Source organism: Neoarthrinium moseri, assembly GCF_022829205.1.
Source record: "Neoarthrinium moseri strain CBS 164.80 chromosome Unknown scaffold3_Wmoseri_CBS_16480, whole genome shotgun sequence".
NCBI classification, from domain to species: domain Eukaryota; kingdom Fungi; phylum Ascomycota; class Sordariomycetes; order Amphisphaeriales; family Apiosporaceae; genus Neoarthrinium; species Neoarthrinium moseri.
In genome coordinates this window covers 93,977-115,823 of record NW_026055117.1, presented here as the reverse complement: position 1 = coordinate 115,823, position 21,847 = coordinate 93,977, and the positions used below count along the sequence as shown (strand labels likewise).

Below are 21,847 nucleotides of genomic sequence, written 5' to 3'. Positions count from 1 at the left end.
TGGGCGCCACGTGACTGCGCGCCCCCGAAAACCCCCAGGTTCGCGTAAATTGACGTCGACCGCGTTCCAAGCCACAGTGCCGCAGACATCCATCGACGGGCTCAACCAACCTTGCTGGCTGCTTGCATTGGTGAGCGATGATAGCCAGACATCATGGGGCCGACTTCCCACGGAGGCCCTGCACCCCAGAGTCGGGATAGCTTCACCAACGGTGCCCAGGGTCATGGCCCGCCGCCATCGACACTGGCTGCCCAGCTGGTGGACAACATCTCGGCGTCCACGCGATCTTCCAGACCCGATGAGACGGCCGAGCTCAAGAGGTTCTTCACCGTCATCGAGACGGTCAAGAACCGACCTGAGTCGCTGAGAACACACGAAGAACGTGTCGAGCACAACCATATGCTCATCTACGTGTATGCCCGCCTGTCTCTCGATGGTCTTAAGTGGGATGACCCATTTGCCGCCCCAGCCCAGCTGCACTCGGAAGCCCGAAACGCCATCAACTTCCTGAAAATCACCATAAAGGAGACACCAGATGTGCTGCTTGCTTGCAACACCGGAAACTCGTTCATCTTCCGTGGCCGTGAGCCCCTCTGGGCATGGGTCTTGCCCAAAGTCCTTAGGATGCTTGGCCGCAACCAATGCCTTGCTCTAACTTCCGCTATAGAAGGGTTCTTTCAAGATATCTTCCTCGTAGCCTGCCAGACTGGGTCTCTGTGGCCCTTGCTCCCTGCGATACTGGACTATATCCGTTCGAATTTCAAGGGTAAGCCGTGACAATGACATACAAGCCTGCCTCCTTTACTAATCTCCTCCAAAGCCACGTTCGACCATGTGTTAGAGATCAAATCTACCATCGCCGAGAAGGATATCTCTCTTAGCTTACGCCTCCCTGTAGACTCTGTTCTAGAGGAGACAGCTCCCGGGGGAGATCTTTCTGCCCTACAGCAGCAATGCACCTATAGGATCAATACTGTCTCCCATGCTCTCCGCCATGCCTCTTGCCTCTTAAATGTGGTGGCAAATCTACTTAGCTCTCGCCAATTGAGCAGTGCTATGGTCTCATCGCCGTTAGAATGCCTGCCTTGGCTCTTGGATTCCTGCTACGAACTCGGCGAGGCCCACGATCTTTGGCACACGCTGTGCCCAACCATCATGCCCTCCTTACTCCAGACTGCCGCGCAGCTGACAACAATCTGTCGAAGCTCGCTTGAAATTGCTTTACCGATAAAACAGAAAGTTTTTTCTTTGTTAGTGTCTCTATCTGCAATGGCAGCGGGGCGATTGGATCGACTGGCGACTACCGCAGAAAATGGCGAACTGCTCAGACAACTGTTGTGCTCCAACATTCTGACTCTAGCTCGTCTGTCTCTCGACCATCGTCCAGTCGCGAAACTCGTTTCTGCACAACTACTTCCAATTCTCGAAAAGCTGTCCATTCATGGAGATTTGTTGGCACCAGGAACAGATCTCTGGGTAAGTGCGAGAGGCCAACCCAGGAAATACAGGATACTGATACAATTACAGAGGTGTTTCCATATGCTGCAAAAAGCTTCTTCTGGATCTACCCTTACACCAACCGAAGACGACCCAAGTCTAGATCAGTTCAATGACCAAGACCTCCGCCAGCAGTTACGAAGGCTAAATCTCAGGATTCCGGCCGAAACACTGGTAGAGCCGCCATCCAAGCGTAGGAAGACCAGCGATATGCCACTAGCATTGGCGCAAGTATTGGCGGCATTATGTCAAAAATTGGGCATCGCAGACAAAACCGATTATGAGAGCCTGGAGAGGATAGCGAAGTAAGTTTAGGTCATTGCCCGTCTATATCGTCATCTAACCATCCCAGGAACTCCTTTGGTCAACTAAAAGAGGCCGACCAATGCACTGTAATCGATCTCGTCGGCCACGCGTGCTGTGCTGCTGACGGCACAATGACCGTGATCGAGGCGGAGACAGGCGTCGTCGCAAAATTCCGATGCTCTCATTGCTTGGGTCAAGATATGGTTGATGTTGCACCAACATGTGCTGAACCCACTTTGAAATCAGTCGTGTACAGGGTATTCAAGGCACTAGTAGACATTCCAAGCTTCAGCGAATCGCGCCGTCCTCGTGTTCTTGCTATGGCGACACTGAGGCGGTTGGTTCGGCACTCTAACGATGGCGAATTTCTCCATCTTGAGTCCTCGAGCACCGGATTATGGTGCTTCAAATCACTTCGAAGCTCAATTCGCGAGCTGCGAATAGCTGCCAGGTATGCCTCATCTCGCTGACATCGATACCCGACTAGAGCACTCGCATCTGACTGACTTGTCCGCAGCCGTACACTACCAGTTTACTTGCAGGACTGCGCCCTAAACCACCCTTGCAGAGATGTTTTGCAAAAGAATCGGCATTTTGCTGTGGACATACTTCGGCACATCTCGGAACAGAACTCTCCTGGCATGGCTGAAACCTGCATATATGCATGGTCCCATTTCGGAAGGTGCGTCTAAATATTCTGATCTATCCCACCCCTACTGACTAGATAACAGAGTCTTGCCTGATGAACAATTGAACTTGACCTTGCTAAAGCTTGTTGAATATCTAGGTCATGCAAGTATAGTCGCCCCAGCAGCGGCCTTTGATGAGGTATGTTCGGTCGTGACTTATTAAAGCTGCCAAACTCGATCTCATCAAACATCTTCAGATTCTTAACTTGGCTCGTTTTCGATGTATAACCCCGCGACAGCTATTTGAGCCTTTCTGGAGACACCTGGCTTTCCATTCCGTGAAAGACCTGGCATCGGCGCCGAAACTCACTTGTCTACTTGCTGAGTTGCTTGAGCTTCCCATTCCTGAGTTCCTCAAGCTCATACAGCGAGACGCACTTCCATGGCTCGTCCTCCACAAGAAGAGAGATGTCATCCAGAAGATCGCAGAAGCTCGTTCGGATTTGGGTACGCATCAACCAATTTTAGACAAGGACAACCTAGGACCGATCGTCGCTCTTCTGCTCGTACAAGATGCGCCAGACGTTGCTACCCACGCAATGGATCTTCTTCGGCATGCTTCGTCTCATTTTGATCAACTCAGTCTCGGCGACGTCGTTCTTCTGGAGCCCGTCATGATCTGTCTCGAGCTCTTGAAAGCTGCTGGCGATGCAGATGATGATCACAGACCCCACGTGAGCGTTGGACCCCAATTCAGATCTTGCAGGTTGTACTAATTTATTCTAGATGCATGCAGTACTCGATCACATGGTGAATGTATACCATGCAGCAAACGGTGAAACAAGACACAAGAAAGCCAGTGCCACTAGTCTCTTTCTTATGGACCAAGTACTTGGCCTTGTGTCGTGCTTGACGGACATCTTTAATAGTACTTCAACTTCTCGTTCCACTGTAGAGGAACAGAAGCGTTCCATCAGAGCAATGCGCGAAATGATACGAGTAGGCGGCAGGTCCATCCGGATTGCCAGACCCCAGGTGAGTGGCCCTTGCTGTCCGCCATGTTGGTCAGCATCTCATTTATTCTTCTAGATTTCAGCATGCATATTGTCGGCAATATCGCGTGACGAGCTTCGCACAGACGCGTTTTGGTGCTGGGCTGCCATGATCCATCATTTGGAGGAAGAAGATGTAGAAGTCCTCGTCGAAACGACCTTCTTTATCATCAACCATAACTGGAACTCTTTTGATGACGCCACACGAGGACGCTCTCGTGGTGTAATCGAGTTCTTGCTGAAGAAGTATCAACCTCTTATGGAGGAGTTGATCAGTAAGCTACCGTCGCTCAGCCACATCAACGAGCTGTCAGAGGTTGAAGCGCGACTAAACGCGCTGAGAAGTCCCGTCGACAATAGGACTGCATTCAATCTTCTTGCGGAGAGAATATCGCACGAGAACTCAGGTGTTGTGCTACAGGCTCTGAGAGAGCTTGCTGCGTATCTGCAAAGACAACAAGGATACTTACAAGCTTCCGCTGTGAGTGAGCAGCCGGACTCAGTAGTGTCAAATCTGGCACGCGCCCTTCTCGACTGCTGTTCGAGATACGCCACAGATCAAGGCGATATCAGCCGACTTTGCACTCAGAGTCTCGGTCTACTTGGATGTTTGGATCCAAACCGTGTTGAGACAGTCAGGGCTGAACGGCAAGTTGTAGTCGAGAACAACTTTGAGCACAGCGAGGAGACTACCGACTTTGTCCTTGTTCTTTTGGAGGATATATTGGTCAAGTCTTTTCTGTCTGCTACAGACACAAGCCTTCAAGGCTTTCTGTCTTACTGCATGCAGGCATTACTGGACAGATGCGATATCAGCGCCGCAGTCAAGCAGACAGGTCAACGAGGAAAAGATGCCGATCGAAAGTGGCGAAAATGGATAGCAATTTCAGAGGGTGCACGGGAGATCATCAGCCCCTTCTTGAACTCACGTTACAGACTCCAGGCCATGGCACAGCGGCCAACTGAATACCCGATTTTTCGACCAGGCAGAACCTATGGTGTTTGGATGAGGAACTTCACCCTTGACTTGCTTCGCAAACCACAAACGCCGTTTGCCGCTCTCATCTTCGAGCCGCTCTGTCGCGTTATCCGACTCAAGGATCTGTCCATTGCAGAATACCTGTTTCCTTTTCTCATCCTTCATGTTATTATAGGCGACGAGTGCAACAACGAAGTGAAGAGCAACGTTCTCAATGAACTGCTCAGCGTTCTCGAACATGAGCTTCCGAAAGAAGCTACTTTTGCTGAGAGGGAAGATAAGAAGCTCTACTACGAGGTGAGATTTGTTGATGAATAGCGCCATCACGGTACTGACCTGGCTAGGCTGTTTTCCGAGTTCTCGATTACGCCATGCGCTGGCTACATCTCAAGCGCAGTCGACAAAATCAGACACCAAAGGATGCTGCAGCAATGCAGAGTGTACAGAAAGTACTTGAATCTGTCCCGGCAGAGTTGATATCGCAACGAGCGGTCGATTGCAAAGCATACTCGCGCGCCCTTTTCCATCTTGAGCAGCATATACGTCAAGTCGAACAAGAGAAAGCCAATGGCGGCGATGAGAGGGAGCGATTGCTGCAGAGGCTTCAAGACATCTATGCTCAGATAGATGAACCTGACGGCCTAGAAGGCATCTCTGCCCACCTTCAAGTGCTCGACATTAATCAGCAGATTCTGAGCCATCGTAAGGCAGGGCGGTGGACAGCAGCTCAAACCTGGTACGAGATGAGATTGGCTGAGAATCCAGACAATCTTGACGCTCAAATCGAACTCCTAACTTGCCTCAAGGAGTCTGGCCAGCATGGTATGTACTTGTTCATCTGTCTACTTGCAACGAACTGACACTCCATCGTAGATGTCCTCTTGAATTATGTTGAAGGTATCGAGAAGCATACGGCCATAACTACTATCAACCAGATAGTGCCTTACGCCGTGGAAGCATCCTGGGCGACCGGGAGATGGACGACCATGCATAAGTTCATCTCCAAGTATCAAGGGGATCTCAGTGAGAACTTCAACGTATCTCTGGCTCAAGCTCTTCTGCATCTACAGAAAGGCAACAAAAAGGATTTCATGGAGGACCTGACGATGATGCGGGATCGCATCAGTTCGTCCATGACGTTCACAGCCACATCATCCTTGCAGACGTCCCATGAAGCCATGCTCAAATGTCATGTGTTGTCTGACCTTGAACTTGTGGCTGGCATTAACAACGACGGTAGTGAGCACCCACAGGAGACTCTGAAGTCTCTCGATCGTCGTCTGGAAGTTCTGGGATCGTATGTCAATGACAAGCAGTACATCCTGAGTATCAGGCGTGCTGCCATGGAATCAATGCGGTAAGTTATGATCTATCACCTGTAATTTGATGGCAACTGACCAGTGTAGATCTCGGTTCAACAATTTGGACATCTCTAAGCTATGGCTATCCAGTGCAAGGCTTGCGCGAAAAGCCAATTCCTTGCATCAATCTTTCAATGCTGTGCTTCACGCCGAACAGTTGGGAGACGCCAATGCTACCATCGAGAACGCACGGATCCTCTGGAAACAGGGCCACAACAGGAAAGCCATACAAACTCTGCAGAGCGCAGTCACCAGCAACGTATTCGCTAACCACAGTTTTGCCACCGACGGCGACTCCTCAGAAAAGAATGCCGACTCGGTACAGAGCATGGTCACTGCCCGCGCACAGCTACTGCTTGCGAAATGGCTTGATACGGCTGGCCAGACACATGCCAGTGCGTTGCGTCAACAATATCAGAACGTCCCCAAGAACTACGGTCAGTGGGAAAAGGGGCACTATTACCTGGGGAGGCACTACAAGAAATTACTGGAGTCAGAAAAGGCTCTGAAGTTAGAGGACCAGTCCGACGAGTACCTTACCGGAGAAACAGCAAAGCTCGTCATTGAGAATTACATCCGTTCTCTCAATTATGGTACCAAGTACCTATACCAGACTCTTCCCAGGATCCTAACACTCTGGCTTGAGATGGGTGCTCAAGTCGACAAGCCACCTCCGAACGCACCGCCCAAGGTTTCTTTGGCAACTGAGCTTCACCACCGGCGGCTCACCCAGCTCAACTCGCTACAAAATTACTTGCACAAGTATTTGCAGCGACTTCCCGCATACATCTTCTATACAGCACTTCCGCAGATTGTTGCACGTATCGCTCATCCCAACAAGAGCGTCTTTCAGCTGCTTGAGGAGATCATCCTTAAGGTTGTCGAGGCCCACCCGAAGCAGGCCTTGTGGAGTCTATTCGCCATCATGACCTCGACGTCGAAACAGGCTAATTCCGATCGCCGGCAGCGAGGACAGCAGATTTTGCAAAGACTCCGGGAGTCCAAGAAGAAAGCTGAAGGGGGCTCATACGAACTAAAGACATTGCTTCGGATGGGCGAAAAGCTGGCGAACCAGCTGCTTCTGGCTTGCAACAACGGCGACTTTCAAAGTAACCGAACAACACATGCCAGCATCACGCGCGATCTGAACTTCAATCACAAGTGCACACCATGCCCATTGGTCGTGCCAATCGAAACTTGTCTCACGGCCACCCTGCCTACTTTGACAGACAATGTCAAGAAGCACAAAGCCTTCTCGCGGGATGTCATCACTATTGATTGTTTCCTGGACGAGGTACTGGTCCTTGGTTCACTAGCCAAACCTCGAAGGCTCACAGCTCGAGGATCGGACGGCAAGAGCTACATGCTTCTCATCAAGCCCAAAGACGACCTCAGGACCGACCAACGCCTGATGGAGTTCAACAGCATGATCAATAGGTCATTGAAACGAGATGCAGAATCTAGCAGGCGGCAACTATACATCAAGACGTACGCAGTCACACCGCTCAACGAAGAATGCGGCATCATCGAATGGGTTGATGGTTTGAAAACTCTCCGCGACATTCTCCTCGTCATCTACCGATCGCGCGGGATTGTTCCTAACTACAACCATCTCGCCCAGATGATGAAGGACGCGGCGCTCAATGAGAAGAACACCAAGTTGTTCACGGATGGGGTGCTCGGGATGTTCCCGCCTGTTCTGCCGCAGTGGTTTGTTTCGCAGTTTCCCAATCCGTCGGCGTGGTTTGCGGCTCGGCTGAGGTACACGCGTTCCAGTGCCGTCATGTCGATGGTAGGGACGATTCTGGGACTTGGCGACCGACACGGCGAGAATGTCCTTCTCGAGGAAGGGAACGGTGGTGTGTTCCACGTCGACTTCAATTGCCTCTTTGACAAGGGTCTCACCTTTGCCCAGCCTGAGCGTGTCCCCTTCCGGCTGACCCACAACATGGTGGCGGCCATGGGCATCCACGGCTACGAAGGGCCCTTCAGGAAGTGCTCCGAGCTGACGCTGAGCATCCTAAGACAGCAGGAAGAGACTCTGATGACGATCCTCGAGGCCTTCATCTTCGACCCGACGCTGGACCTGCAGAAGGACAAGAAGCGCAAACACGAGATTGTGAAGCTCAACCCGACGAGCGTCGTGGAGAGCATCAAGAGGAAGGTCAGGGGGCTGCTGGCGGGGGAGAGCATCCCGCTGGGCGTCGAGGGACAGGTCGAGGAGCTCATCAAGCAGGCCGTCAATCCTCGAAACCTGGCGGCCATGTACATCGGGTGGTGCCCGTTCCTGTGATGGGATGAAAGGGTTCACACATCCGTCTGTCAGACAGATTGAGTATTAGCGAGCTTATATTGAGCACTTGTATCTAGATATCTCCGTGGAGGAAAAAAATTATAAAGTGAAGGCCGTATGGCTTTGCTTTGAGACAAAGTCTCCTGTGAACGTTGCTTCCTTTTTCTGGGACGTGTTTCTAGGCCACTGCAGATCAAATCCGGGAACACTAGGGCATCCTTCTCTGGTCATGGCATGCGCAGCTGTTGTGAGGTCATCCCAGCCATAGAAAAAATCAAAAGCCTTGAATGTATATTTATATGTTCATCCAATCGCGGAAACATTGGTCACTGCAATAGCTCGAACCGTGTGGATGTCGGACTGTCTTCATCACAGCGCCAGAGCCCGGAGCCCCCTGAAGCTCAGGCGAGATTGGTCATAGCTCCTGCTGGGGGTGGTGGCCTGATGGCCGCCTAAATTCTCCAATTTTGTGACGCGACCGCTGCCCAGGGAACCAGCCAACCACGCGTTTCAGCACAGCGGAAAGCCGCCCGCCAGCCTACCTAAGGGATTGAACTCATCAGCCAACGTCCAAATAAAAATACGAGGCCGGCTCTCCATCCCATCTCTGAATATCTGCCAGCAGCGCCTCAGGCTCATTTCAAACCCACCATCTCGAATCCGACGACGACAGTGACAAGACACCATGTCTTACCGCATCGGTACGTGATAGTTTGTTTAAATTCTCCTAAGCTCTCGAGATGTGCATCCGTCCCTGGACTTCTGACGTCACGCTCAACACATTACGCTCGCTGTTCGACTAACATCTGTCACAGAAGTATCTCCCAACAACCGTGCCGGTTGCAAAGACACAGTCTGCAAGAACAGCGGTACCAAGATCACCAAGGGTGAGATCCGCTTCGGTGCCTGGGTCACTTTCCAGGAGCATGGAAGCTGGCACTGGCGACACTGGTATGAATGTCCCCATCAAGCTCCTCCGGTTTTGACCAACCCAATGCTGACGTCGAAAATTAAGGGGCTGCGTCTCGGGCGCTTCCATTGCCAATCTCCAGCAGAACATTGAGCGCAATGGCGAGTACGACTGGGACATGATTGACGGCTGGGAGGAGTTGGAGTGAGTATCTTCCGTTTGCACTTCTATGTGTCACATATGAACGCTGTTACTGAGAATTTCTATCAGGGATCACCCTGAGGTCCAGGAGAAGATCAAGCGCGTTATCAACCAGGGACATATTGATCCCGAGGACTTCAAAGGCGTGAGTGACACCCATCCGGCCCCATGTCAATTTTCTTACTGACGGCTCCCAAGGATCCTGAGTTCAACAAGCCTGGTCAGAAGGCTATTCGAGGCCGACCAAAGAAGGCCAAGGCCAAGGCTGACGATGAAGATGAGGCCGAAGACGCCCCACCCAGCTCTGCCCCGAAGCCGGCCAAGCGTGGTCGCAAGAAGGCCGATGCTGGCGATGACGATGAGGAGGCCCAGCCGAAGAAGAAGTCTAGAAAGTCTGCCGGCAAGGCCGATGACGATGAAGAGGAGAAGCCTGCCAAGAAGGCAAGGGCCAAGAAGTCTGCCAAGAAGGCCGCCGTCAAGGACGAATCTGACGACGAGAGCGAAGAGGAGAAGCCTGCTCCAGTCAAGAAGGTCCGAGGCCGAAAGGCTGCTGCGAAGAAGGAGCCGACTCCCGAAGAAGACGATGAGGAGATGGCCGAGGAGGAGGAAGAGGAAGAGAAGCCTGCACCCAAGACCAAGGCTAGGGCCGGCCGCAAATCGAAGGCGACTGCTGCTGCTGCTGACGAAGAACCCGCCCCGGCAAAGCCCAAGCGCGGCCGTCCCAAGAAGGCTTAAGTTCTTGCGGCTTCTCCCAACTCAGAGGAAGGAGAGTCGATTTGGATGGGTTCCCAAGCAGTGTGGCTGCTGCAACTGGCGGGTGCTCTCCGTCTCCGTCCCCGTTTACCCTGTCAGTTGACCTTCACAGTCGGTCGCCTGCAATCGGCTGCTTTGTACTATACCACCCTCGTCTTGCCTGACTGGTTTTCTTGTTTGTTGAGGCCGATGCCGGTCTACCGTCGATCCAGTGAGGACATCGTCTGTAATGTATGGGTTGCCGTTGCTTCCTGCGAGGATACCAAGAATGTTCCGAGAATAGGGACACATGTTTGCACTATCGAAGATATACTACTGCTAGCTCAAGTTGCCTCACATGGCCATGTTGTAATTGACCAATTTTTATGTACGGGCTACCCGCAGCATGCCAGAGGGTTATGGTTGTTTTGCAGTTGTTGGAAATTTTGTCGATGGTGATGGGGAAATGATATACCATCTTCTTCAAAGCGATGAGCCGCACGACTTTCTATTACTAGCTGAACCAAACATTGATAGTACGAAACTCCCAGAGGTTCCCGTGCCACACTCAACCCACGCCTCACGCCAACCCGGCGGCCGGTTTCACGCTATGAACTCCCCCACAGATACATATACATACCATCTACCTCTTCTCAACGTCGTCGTCGTCGCCGCCGCCGCTCCCGCACCTCCTCGTCATAGCACTCCCGGCATGCGTAGCGGCTCAGCTCCGTCACCCACTTGGGCCACAGACGCGCGCACTCGACCGTGCCCCGCCGCGGCTGCGTGCACGACGTCAGGCCGTCGGGCAGCACCGCGTGGAAGTGGTACTGGCTGTAGGTGCAGCTGATGTTCTCCCGGCACCGGCGGCACCGCTCGATCACCAGGCGGCCGCCGCACATTTGTTTTTCGTAAACTGTTTATTATTTTCTTGTGTCTTGTGCCTTCTTCCCTTGGACTGGGGGCTTGGCCCGGGGGCATATTGCTGTGGAAGGACTTCCTCTTGTGGCGTGATTTGTCTCAAAGCCGGACTTGCCATGTTGCGGTCCAGGCAGGACTAGGTGCAGTCGTACTATCTTACTATGTCTGGTTCATGAGTTATACACGTTTGTGATTATTCTCTCATGTAGGTCAGTACCCCGAATACGAGAGTAATACCGCCCGGAGTGTGCGTTGATAAATTTTATAATCGATACAATCACCGCACAAATATGTTTCAGGCAACGTTGAATCACTCAAGAGTAAGTTAGTACAATTATGAAGACGAGGTGATTCTCACTACACCAAATCTTGTGACTGTACCAAGCGATCTTGTTGAGAAATAAATATTCAATTAAAATGGGTATCTAATCATGTTGCCGTGTAGCCCTCCCGTCACCAGGACTAAACCGCCCAGTAGACCTTCACCTCGACCTTCTTGACCTGGTTCTCCCAGCCTCCGAACCTGGCCCTTCCCCAGACCGTGACGACGTCGCCAAATTTCATGTTCCTCACGAATTCTCCAGACCCCGTAGCCTGCCCTCGTCCCGCGGCCTTGAGGTCGTCTCCTTCTGGCGTCTGCGCGTCGATGTCATCGGTATACCTCCACTCGACGTGGTGCGTCTGCGTCTCTCTAATTGCCACCTTGTTGCACTTGATCGTGTGCTCGGGCGACCAGAACAGCTCGTGGTCATATTGCACCTGCCCATTGACATCCGCCTTGCCTTTCGGCCAGATGGGACGCAGTGCACTGAGAGGTAGACGGGAGCCGTTTTGGGCTTCGCGGCCATCAGGTTTGGCGTCGAAGCGCTCCAGGCCGGCGTCAAACCAGGTGTACGCGCCATGGTAAGTCCCCTTGTCACCACGCCCGCCGCCCCAACCCTGGTCATTGCTCTGGATGTTGAAGACGATTTTCCGGCAAGGACTAACCAAGGTCGACTCTAGTCTCTCGTCACGGTACTCTTCCAGTTGTTCACGGGGGTACTCTTCACGAAGGTGCCGAGGGGCCGACGGTAGTTGCCAGGCATCATCACGGTCAGGAACCCAAGATGACATGGCCAGGGGCTCGGTACGCAGGAGGAACTCGTTCTCGTTCTGCGTGCCTCGAATTGATAGATAGCCGCGCTGCAGGGGAGTGTAGTCCACGCTGGCGGAGGAGCAGGCCCAGTACTCGGCCTCGTCCATAACCTGCAAGATGATCTCGTCAGGCAGGTTGCCGGCGCTTCTCAACATGTCCTTGACGGTGATAACGTCGTCCAGATCGGGATCGTAGGGCCCGCCCTCTGAGCTAACAGCGGGAGCGGATGGCGGCTCCTCCGACTGTTTGCGAGCCGGGCCCACAGTAGGCGGCGGGCGCCGGTGGCCCGGCATCACTCTACCTCCGCGGCGGTTCATGACGAGGGGCATGTGTGAAGCGTGTTGTGCTGATGCAAATCGCCTCTGGAAGTAGTAGTATCCCAGGAAGACGAGGATGAAGGTGAGGGCGAAGTCAAACATGATGTATACAGGCGTGTGCTGCAGATATAGCGAGCAGTCGTAGGCTTATGACGTGGGCCCGCCCAATAAACGTCGCTTATGCAAAGAAGGGGAAGGTCGGTTGGCCCGGGGGGGTTCTACCCAGTAGTTCCCGCAGAACGGTGATGACTCAATTTGAGTGGTGGGAGGCCTAGTTAGCAGTAGAGTTGCAAAGCAACCTAGGTTTCCGGTTTCATGTGCTGCCAAGGGCTGCCGGTCCCAGAGACGCGCTGCTGATGTCGCTTGCAGGCTCTTGACGGAGTGGTATTTGACCCTTCTCTGTCAGTGTCAGAGTGTGGTTGTGCCTCCCCAAGGGTGGATTGGCAGGCCTCTACATAGTACGTCGCCGAACCTAGTGCCAGTTGCCGCATTAGGTACCTGTGTCAACTGTGGATGGTGAGCAGTGAGGGTATGACGGAGCGTTGACGGCGGCGATCACAGGCCATCCAGTGGCACAGTCCCGTCCACGGGGTCCCCTGGAAGGAGGCAAAATGACATCAGTGGGGTCACAGGCCTGGCTGGACCCCAGGTGGACCCTGGAATTAGTGTACCGTACATAGATGGCCGTGGACAATGGGCTTTCAGGTTCGATAAGACAAAGCCCCCGATAAGAAGTGGCCCACGGTATCGATAAGAACTTGCCAGACCCGGGTTGACCACTTCCGCTTTATCATCACGTGAAATAACCTCATCCCCCGAGCAGCTCCAGCTCCGATCGGCGGCGGGCTCTGCCGAGGACCTGTCACTATCCCGTTCCCCAAAAAAAGAGTTGCCCGCTGACAAACCAGCGGAGGATGGAGTAAGAACATATCTGTAGTCGCAGTCCATTGCGGGCTCGCAACCGGTTCTACGAATTTACGAAACGAACTTGCGACTATTTTGGCGCTCTTCAACATGAGAGCGCAAAGATTCGGTGCTGCGGCGCTGCGCAGGGTCTCGGCGTCGCTTCGACCCGCGAACTCGGAGTCGACTCGAGAAATTGTCGCGAGGCCTATCCTTGCAACGAGTGTGCAATGCACACGACAGAGCAGGCGCCAGCTACACTCGACACCGACGAGGCGAAATGGAGCAAGCGAGGGCGAGGCATCAAATCCAGCTATGGCGTTCCCATGTCTGGACGCTCTGGAGACGAGATCCGCGACTCTTGAGGCGAGGTCTCTCTCCACCGGCCCCGAGCCCACTTACACGACCGGCGCCACCGAGCTGTTCCATTGCAAAGATCCCTTGCTCCTCGACTGGGGCGGCGTGCTCCCCGAGTTCGACATTGCCTACGAGACCTGGGGGAAGATGAACGCGGACAAGTCCAACGTTATCCTGTTGTACACCGGTCTTTCCGCCTCTTCGCATGCCCATTCAACCCCGGCCAACACGCAACCCGGCTGGTGGGAGAAGTTCATCGGTCCGGGGCTCAGCCTTGATACCGACAAGTACTTTGTGATATGCACAAACGTAGTCGGTGGCTGCTTTGGTTCGACCGGCCCTAGCAGCATCGATCCCGCCGACGGCCAACGATATGCGACGCGCTTCCCAATCGTCACCATCGAGGATATGGTCCGCGCCCAATTCCGGCTCCTCGACCACCTGGGAGTGGAGAAGCTCTATGCGAGTGTAGGATCCAGTATGGGCGGCATGCTGTCGCTGGCCTCAGGTGTGCTGTTTCCTTCCCGAGTTGGACGCATAGTCTCCATCAGCGGATGCGCAAGGAGCCACCCCTACAGCATAGCTATGCGGCATACACAACGGCAGGTCTTGATGATGGACCCCAACTGGAACAGGGGACACTACTACGACAAGATTCCTCCCCACGCTGGCATGAAGCTGGCCAGAGAAATCGCCACCGTTACATACCGATCAGGCCCTGAGTGGGAGCAGAGGTTTGGCCGTCGGAGGGCAGACCCCGAGAAGCCACCGGCATTGTGTCCGGACTTCCTGATTGAGACGTATCTCGACCACGCTGGCGAGAAGTTCTGCCTGACATACGATCCCAACAGTCTTCTCTATGTCAGCAAAGGCATGGACCTCTTCGATCTCGGGAAGGAGACCCAGCAGGCGGCTGCCCAGCGTCGAGCGCAGCGGACGCAGGAGATCGAGTCAGGCTCCGAGCCGAGGGCGAATGATCCGTCGTGCAGCCTTACGCTACCCGATTCGCCTTACCTGGAACAGCCGGAGACGAAGCTGGAAGACGACAATTCGCCGGTCAAGGTGGCTTCCCGGCCTCCAGACGATCTCATTGCTGGTTTGTCTCCATTGCGAGATATCCCGACGCTTGTGATGGGTGTCGCCAGTGATATCCTCTTCCCGGCATGGCAGCAGCGCGAAGTCGCTGCTGCACTGCGACTTGGTGGCAACAGGAATGTATCCCATGTCGAATTGAGCGAGGAGCAGAGCATGTTCGGCCACGATACTTTCTTGCTCGACTTGAAGCACGTCGGCGGTAGTGTCCAGAACTTCCTTGGCTAAGCCCTAGCTTTGGAGTGCTTGAAACCGCCTTGGGTATCGAGCTTGAGCAATCGAGATGTTTCAACGACGAGAGGCGCTTACATTATGCACAGCCCCGTTCGTCATGTACATTCGCCATTTTGCATACACACGGAGTTTCAGGTAGCATAGATGTTGAATCACAAGTGGATAAAAGGATATTTACATAAGGCTCCACTTCAGGAAAATTGTACTTGCAGACTCTATACCTAACTCAAAATAGCCGCAAGAAGGCAGATGTTCTTTAACACATCTCCAGCCTTCTCGTTGAATGAAGTCCGGGTCACGCAGGTTCCCTTGCGTCTGGCTTATTAGTGTTTGCCATGGAAGCAAAATACATATCCCTGCAATCCGTCGGCCTATTTGCGGAGAACAGCTTAGCAAGTAAACGAATACGATCACGATGGCATGATTGGACAGTCATGCCATCGCGGGGTATCATGAAATCATGCAAAAGATGGGATCCCGATTGTAGGAACGTGCCTGTACGCGTCGTATATTGTAACCGAATGCGAAACGAGTAAACTAAAAGTCTTGGGCTGCGAGCGCATACATAAATCAATGTGCCTGCTTGACCATTAGCTTCTAGTCACTCAATATATCACAAATTGCCAAACCTCACGCAGCCTCTGGATCATTTTTCAGCACCCGAATTGATTACCAGCTGCCCTCTTATTCAACCACACCACATAATGACGTCCCAATCTCTAAAAGGCACGACAGTGCTCGTGACGGGTGCAGCCGGTGGCCTAGGGAAGGCTATTGCCACGGCATACCTGAATGAGGGCGCGAATGTTGCGATATGCGATATAAACGAGACCAGGCTCAACGCCACTCGCGAGCAGTTTGAATCAACGGGGCGTTTTCTAGCCCTCAAGTCAGACGTCACGGACGAAGCTGCGGTGCAGTCTCTGGTCGAGGAGACCGTAGCCAAGTTCGGCCGCCTGGACATCCTCGTGAACAACGCCGGCATGATGGACGCCTTCGACCCCGTGGGCGACCTGTCCAAGCAGACCTGGGACCGCGTCATCGGGCTCAACCTCACGGGCAGCTTCCTGTGCATGAAGTACGCCGTGGCGCAGATGCAGAAGCAGCAGGAGCCGCGCGGCGGCACCATCCTGCAGATCGGCAGCAACGCGTCGTACATGGGCTTCTGCGCCGGCGCCGTCTACACCGTCTCCAAGCACGGCGTCGCCGCCCTGGTCAAGCACACGGCTGGCCACTACGGCGACGAGGGCATCTATGCAGTCGGCCTCATGCTCGGCGCCATGGTCGACACCAACATCTCCGAGGCCCTCGGCATGCACGGCTTCAACCAGGCCGCCTACGCCAAGAACGCCAGCGCGAGCTTCCGCCCCGAGGCCGACGCCGTCCAGCTGAGGGACGTCGCAAAGTACTGCGTCTTCTTGGCCGACCGGAGCATCGCCGCCACGGCCAACGGGAGCTGTGTGCCGTTCAACAAGAACTGGCCCAAGGCGTAATTAGTTGGCGCTTGGCTCCGGATGGAGGGTAAGATTCTGTGTTGCGGTTTAATGGATCATGGTCGTGTATTATGGATAGGAGAATTAGCCATAAGGTTAGTTGAGAAACATACTATTACAATTATTCATAAATGTCTGTACAACCTCCACAGTTGTGACTATCAGCCATATCACCTGAAACCATGTGAGACAATGCATGGTGGTTCTACTAAGTAGGTATATCTGGGTTTATCAGAAAGCTACAATAGCTCGGCAGATACTTTTTCTTCATTGATAACGCGATGGCGTCGACACCAATCAGGCTCATGGCAATGCTCTTCTCCGCCACGTCAGCGACAGGGCTACATCGCATTTACTAACACCAACAGTATAATTAGATGCCGCACTCAGTAGCGCAACTTTTAGCGGGGAGCGGGGGCATCTCTCCTGCAGATCAGCGTTGGCCCACATTCATCAACCAAAGGACTTCGCGAACTTTTGCCCCCTCTGCCGAATTGTGGTCAGCGCAGCACTGACAGCGCCCCAGCGCTACACCCGAGAAGAGATTCAGATATGCCACAGACGCAAGTTTCGCAAGCATAACTCCTCTACAAACAGTCGCATTCAAAATGTTTATAGGGTCTAGATTAATACGAGTTACTAGGGCTTCAAACGCTCGTCTTTATTTAGTGCTGACAACGTCGGATTGCCGATTCCACAGTCGGCATATCTCCGCCTTAGGTTCTCCGGGATACACAGTAGCGGCATGAGTAAGCCTATAGGCTTGCCCGCGATGGGGGCCAGTGGACCAGTGGGCCAAAGACCCCTGCGGCTCAAACGAGTTTACATATGGTATGGTAACTAGTTGATGCAGCATTCGCAATTCGGGACCGGTAGAGGTACCAATGCACCCCGCTAAGTCATGCCCTTTTGTTCGCCAAGGGGCGTTTCGATTACTTGATAAAGAAGCCTCGTTCGCTCAACGTCTGGTCGGACGAAAGGTTCCAGTCTCTGTTTCTTAGAAAACACAGCGGAGAAAGAACGTTGCCAAGATGAAGCAGAACAGTGGAAGCATCAATACTTCCATTCTCTTTGGCGCCTCGCTGCTAGCGCTCGTGGTCTGGATTGCCAGGAGGATACGTGCAAGAAGTCAACTGCCACTCCCCCCAGGACCAAAGGGTCTCCCCATTGTAGGAAACATACACGACCTTCCTCCGCCAGGGGTTCCCGAATGGCAGCATTGGACGAAGCACAAGGACCTTTATGGCCCAATCAGCTCGGTCACCGCACTGGGCACAACGATTGTTCTGATCAACGATCAAGACATCGCGGTCGAACTGCTGGCCAAGAGGTCAGCCAAGTTCTCCGACCGGCCGCAGATGTTCTTTGCGCAGCACATGTAGGTTTCTCAAAACTGTCATGGCAAGACGAATCCCTGAACTGACCAACTTGTTCAGGTGTGGCTTTGACTCACTGCCGGCATTCCAAGGAAATAACGAGATGTTCCGGGCACAGCGACGACTGATGGGCGCCCAGCTGGGTTCCAAGAGCTCCATGACCAAGTTCTTCCCTGCGCTCGAGTTCCAGGTGCGCCATTTCCTTCAGCGCCTGCTGGATCGACCTGCTGAGCTGACTGGCCACCTGCAAATGTGAGCAATACCAACGACTGTCTCCCATGCTTGGTCCGTGCTGACACAAGTCTCGTCCCATTAGGACGACAGGTGCCTTGATGCTTGACACATTATATGGCTATACCTCTTCTCTTGCTGCGGGCCCCGACCCGCTCATCACCCTCGTGAACAGATTCATGGCCGATTTCAGCGTGGCCGCTGTGCCCGGCCGCTGGCTTGCTGACATGGTGCCCCTGCTCCGCCATGTACCTGACTGGATGCCCGGCACGGGTTTCAAGGCCATCGCACGCGAGTACAAGCAGACGTTTGACGACGTCAAGAACACCCCTTACTTATACGCGGAGCGCAAGTTTGAGCAGGGCTCAGCTAAGCCGTCGTTCATCCGCGGTCTGCTCCAGGACCGTCCCACGGCCAAGGAGCGCGAAGTGATCAAGTCTGCGGGCATCGGACTCTACTCCGGCGGGACGGACACAACAGTGGCGGCGCTGAGCTTCTTCTTCCTGGCCATGACCGTGTTCCCCGATGTACAGAAGAAGGCCAAGGAGGAGATCGACCGTGTCACCGGCGGCACACGACTCCCCAGCTTCCAGGACCGCGAGTCCTTGCCGTACGTCGATGCCGTGGTGAAAGAGGCGCTGAGGTGGTCGTGTATCGCACCATTGTGCCTGCCGCACGCGACAGACGAAGATGACGAGTTCCAGGGCTACCGCATCCCTAAAGGGAGTATCATTGTCCCTGTGATTCGTCGCTTCGCATTTGACAAGGATGTCTATGAGAGACCGGACGACTTTGAGCCACAGAGATTCCTGGGCCCAAAGTCCGTGCCAAACCCCTGGGATTATGTATTCGGATACGGGAGGAGGATCTGTCCCGGCAGGTATCTAGCCGACGCCAGTCTCTTCCTGATTATCGCACAGAGCCTAGCGGCTTTCGATATAGGGCGGGCCGTCGACCCCGATACTGGGGCTTTCATCGACCCAGAGGTTAAGTCAATGCCGGGAGTCGTCATGTACCCTCAGCCGTACAAGAATTCAATCGTTCCTCGCAGCAAGGCGCATGTGGAAATGGTGCGCAACATGGACATCGAGTACGACTGGGATGAACAGGATGGAAAGCCCGGGCGATGAGCTGCCACATGAACGGGCATGATAGAGTCGATGTTCACAAGATACCTCCATGTAATGACCTAGGTAGAAGCATAGAACGCTAATGTTGACTCAATTTGAACTGGCAGCCCGATTACTCTAGTATAGCCTCTACAAATAGGCGCCACAGAGATTTAGATAGCTTGATGTGTGTAGTGTTGTTTGACTTAGACGTTTCCTATTCAGGCCACCGCTAAATTAGTCTCGCTTGGGCTTACGTGAGCCGAAGTATAGGATACAAGTATAGCGACGACAGCAATGCACTGATCTGAGGAGAACATACTGTTTTCATGCACCGCTACTAGAGTTAAGTCACTCAATATTTTCACAGTTTCGCCTTACCCTTGAGACAAGCTGTTGGTGGCAGTATCATGGTTTGTCTATAAGCAACGCCTGGCGCTAAAACACACTGAAGCCAAAACGTCCCATCGTTAATTCTCATTGGTCAGATATAAGCTGACTAGTAAATAGTCGATACCTTTTTCAAGTTCTGGGAGGTCAGAGAATCCTGAATGTTGCAAATATCCATCATGTCGCTAGCCCGTTCCTGGATAGGTCATGATTAAGCTGCATTTTGTGCGCAACTAATCATCTCTCTCCCCGGGATAGGCTCTACTGGGAGAATAGCTGCTGGCGTCATCAGGTATCTGGCCTAACCGCGTTGCGCGGATGGTAGCACTTGTATCACCCGAAGAATCACGCCTGATTGGAAGGCAGGATGTGCGGGGACTGCATAGGCCATCAACCTGCTCGGCATTGCTCAGGGTCTGACCATCCATCGGGTTTTGATCAGTGATGGGCATCACTAAGCATGCGGCAGGGAATGGCTTTGTATCCTTTTCAGTGCAAGAGTGCGACATCAATTGCTACACTGACTGGAATATCCCTCATTATATAAGCAGCAGACGTGACGGTGAATAGTGCAGCGAAGACATTCAAGAATACTAGCAAACACTCCAAGATCAGTGGCAATGACGCTCGCGCAACTGCTTTCCGGTGTTCTACTAACCTTCTCGCCTCCCATATGGCTAGGCTTGGCTGTATCTCTCTGCATTTTAGCATCATATGCATACTCGTGGTCGCGACTTCGCCACATCAAAGGACCATGGCTTGGCTCATTCTCCTACCTATGGATGCTCTACTACACCACGAAGGGTAAGCAGGCAGTCATATACCGTGCCATAAACCAAAACTACGGCCATCTGGCTCGCATAGGGCCAAATGATCTCATCACAGATGATCCGGACATCGTCCGACGCATGAATGCCGCGCGCTCCCCGTACAAGCGGTCCAGTTGGTACGAGGCCCTGCGGATGAACCCGTACCAGGACAGCTTGTTCAGCATGGGCGACACGGCCGCGCACGACAAACTCAAGGCACAACTTTCGTTTGGCTACGGAGGCAAGGAGAACCCGACGATCGAGGACGGCATCGACGAGCAGCTGGGCAACCTGCACGGCCTGATCCGCCGCAAGTACCTCTCGACCGACACCGAGTTTCGGCCCATGGACCTGGCCACGGCGGTACAGTACTTCACGCTCGACACCATCACCCGCATCGCATACGGAAAGGAGTTCGGATACCTGGAGGCGGACTCGGACCTGCACGCCTACATTAGGACCTCCGAGGAACAAGTTCCCTTCTTGACAGCCTTTGCTGAGATCCCCTGGATGCGGATTCTGTTCTTCTCACGTTTTGTCCTCCGCTTTATAGGGCCGAAGAAGACAGACAGGAAGGGTATAGGAAGACTTTTGGGGTACGTTCTCGTTCTCTCGTCTGACAAGGCTTTTTGGATTGGGCGCTAAACTCAAGAACAGGGTGGCCGATCGCATCATCGAGGAACGTTTGTCTGCTGGTGCCGAGGAGAAACAGGACATGCTTGTAAGTATGCTGGCGAACTAACGCCTTCCCAGGCTTGCTAATCAATGTCTGTTCAGAGCTCCTTCATCAGGCATGGCGTGACTCGCGACCAGCTTGAGGGAGAACTTCTCTTCCAAATAGTTGCAGGCTCTGACACGACAGCGACGGCCTTGCGTGGAACTATGCTGCACCTCATGTCAGCACCAAACATCTATCACACATTGCAAAGAGAGATAGATGAAGCAATATTTCAAGGAAAGATCTCCAGTCCTGCCAAGGCCGAGGAGGGCAAGGAGCTAGAGTATCTTCAAGTATGTCAAACCTGTTGTCATTTTCCATGTCTCACCATCAGGCAGGCCTCTCGAGAACTGACAGACCTAAACTAGGCGGTAATTTATGAAGGCCTCCGAATGAATATCCCGTTCTCAGGACTTTGCATGAAACAGGTGCCACCTGGGGGCGACACGCTCCTCGGGCAGTTTGTCCCAGGAGGGACCCGCGTGGCGCACAATATGCTAGGGATGCAAAGGTCCCGCGACGTGTTTGGGGACGACGCGGACCTGTTCCGACCCGAGCGCTGGCTGGGCATTGACGCCGAGAAGAAGAAGACCATGATGAACGTGGCCGAGATGGTGTTTGGCTATGGGCGCTTCGGGTGCAGTGGCAAGCCCGTGGCCATCATGGAGCTCAACAAGGCATACATCGAGGCAAGCCTTGAGAGATGTGACCCTTTTGAAAGACAAGAGTAACTGACACGCAAGAACAGTTGCTACGCTATTTTGATTTCCAAGTGGTCGATGCAAAGAACCCTATCCATATC

The 21,847-nt window shown here is 53.3% G+C and overlaps 7 protein-coding genes across 7 annotated transcripts; 6 read left to right on the top strand and 1 right to left on the bottom strand.

Annotated features, from left to right (window-relative positions):
* Positions 1-153: 153 nt before the first annotated feature.
* JN550_001421 (uncharacterized protein) lies at positions 154-8,117 on the top strand (the record flags this gene model as incomplete). Its single annotated transcript, XM_049312603.1, has 14 exons — positions 154-583; positions 668-766; positions 821-1,198; positions 1,256-1,476; positions 1,528-1,802; positions 1,850-2,254; positions 2,321-2,485; positions 2,535-2,631; positions 2,732-3,166; positions 3,219-3,467; positions 3,522-4,760; positions 4,808-5,285; positions 5,337-5,820; positions 5,870-8,117. 14 exons carry the CDS (start codon positions 154-156, stop codon positions 8,115-8,117), a joined length of 7,203 nt encoding a protein of 2,400 aa, XP_049176272.1.
* Positions 8,118-8,802: 685 nt separating this feature from the next.
* On the top strand, positions 8,803-9,963 carry JN550_001420 (uncharacterized protein; the record flags this gene model as incomplete). The annotated part of the gene is made up of 5 exons (XM_049312602.1): positions 8,803-8,818; positions 8,933-9,068; positions 9,133-9,231; positions 9,298-9,373; positions 9,427-9,963. 5 exons carry the CDS (start codon positions 8,803-8,805, stop codon positions 9,961-9,963), a joined length of 864 nt encoding a protein of 287 aa, XP_049176271.1.
* A 1,380-nt stretch (positions 9,964-11,343) lies between these two features.
* Positions 11,344-12,435, bottom strand: JN550_001419 (uncharacterized protein; the record flags this gene model as incomplete). Its single annotated transcript, XM_049312601.1, has 1 exon — positions 11,344-12,435. One exon carries the CDS (start codon positions 12,433-12,435, stop codon positions 11,344-11,346), a length of 1,092 nt encoding a protein of 363 aa, XP_049176270.1.
* Positions 12,436-13,347: 912 nt separating this feature from the next.
* On the top strand, positions 13,348-14,913 carry JN550_001418 (uncharacterized protein; the record flags this gene model as incomplete). The annotated part of the gene is made up of 1 exon (XM_049312600.1): positions 13,348-14,913. The coding sequence occupies one exon, from the start codon at positions 13,348-13,350 to the stop codon at positions 14,911-14,913; it is 1,566 nt and encodes a 521-aa protein (XP_049176269.1).
* A 710-nt stretch (positions 14,914-15,623) lies between these two features.
* On the top strand, positions 15,624-16,412 carry JN550_001417 (uncharacterized protein; the record flags this gene model as incomplete). The annotated part of the gene is made up of 1 exon (XM_049312599.1): positions 15,624-16,412. One exon carries the CDS (start codon positions 15,624-15,626, stop codon positions 16,410-16,412), a length of 789 nt encoding a protein of 262 aa, XP_049176268.1.
* A 1,031-nt stretch (positions 16,413-17,443) lies between these two features.
* JN550_001416 (uncharacterized protein) lies at positions 17,444-19,149 on the top strand (the record flags this gene model as incomplete). The annotated part of the gene is made up of 3 exons (XM_049312598.1): positions 17,444-17,790; positions 17,849-18,040; positions 18,105-19,149. The coding sequence occupies 3 exons, from the start codon at positions 17,444-17,446 to the stop codon at positions 19,147-19,149; spliced, it is 1,584 nt and encodes a 527-aa protein (XP_049176267.1).
* Positions 19,150-20,138: 989 nt separating this feature from the next.
* Positions 20,139-21,776, top strand: JN550_001415 (uncharacterized protein; the record flags this gene model as incomplete). The annotated part of the gene is made up of 4 exons (XM_049312597.1): positions 20,139-20,923; positions 20,985-21,048; positions 21,105-21,338; positions 21,414-21,776. 4 exons carry the CDS (start codon positions 20,139-20,141, stop codon positions 21,774-21,776), a joined length of 1,446 nt encoding a protein of 481 aa, XP_049176266.1.
* Positions 21,777-21,847: the final 71 nt, after the last annotated feature.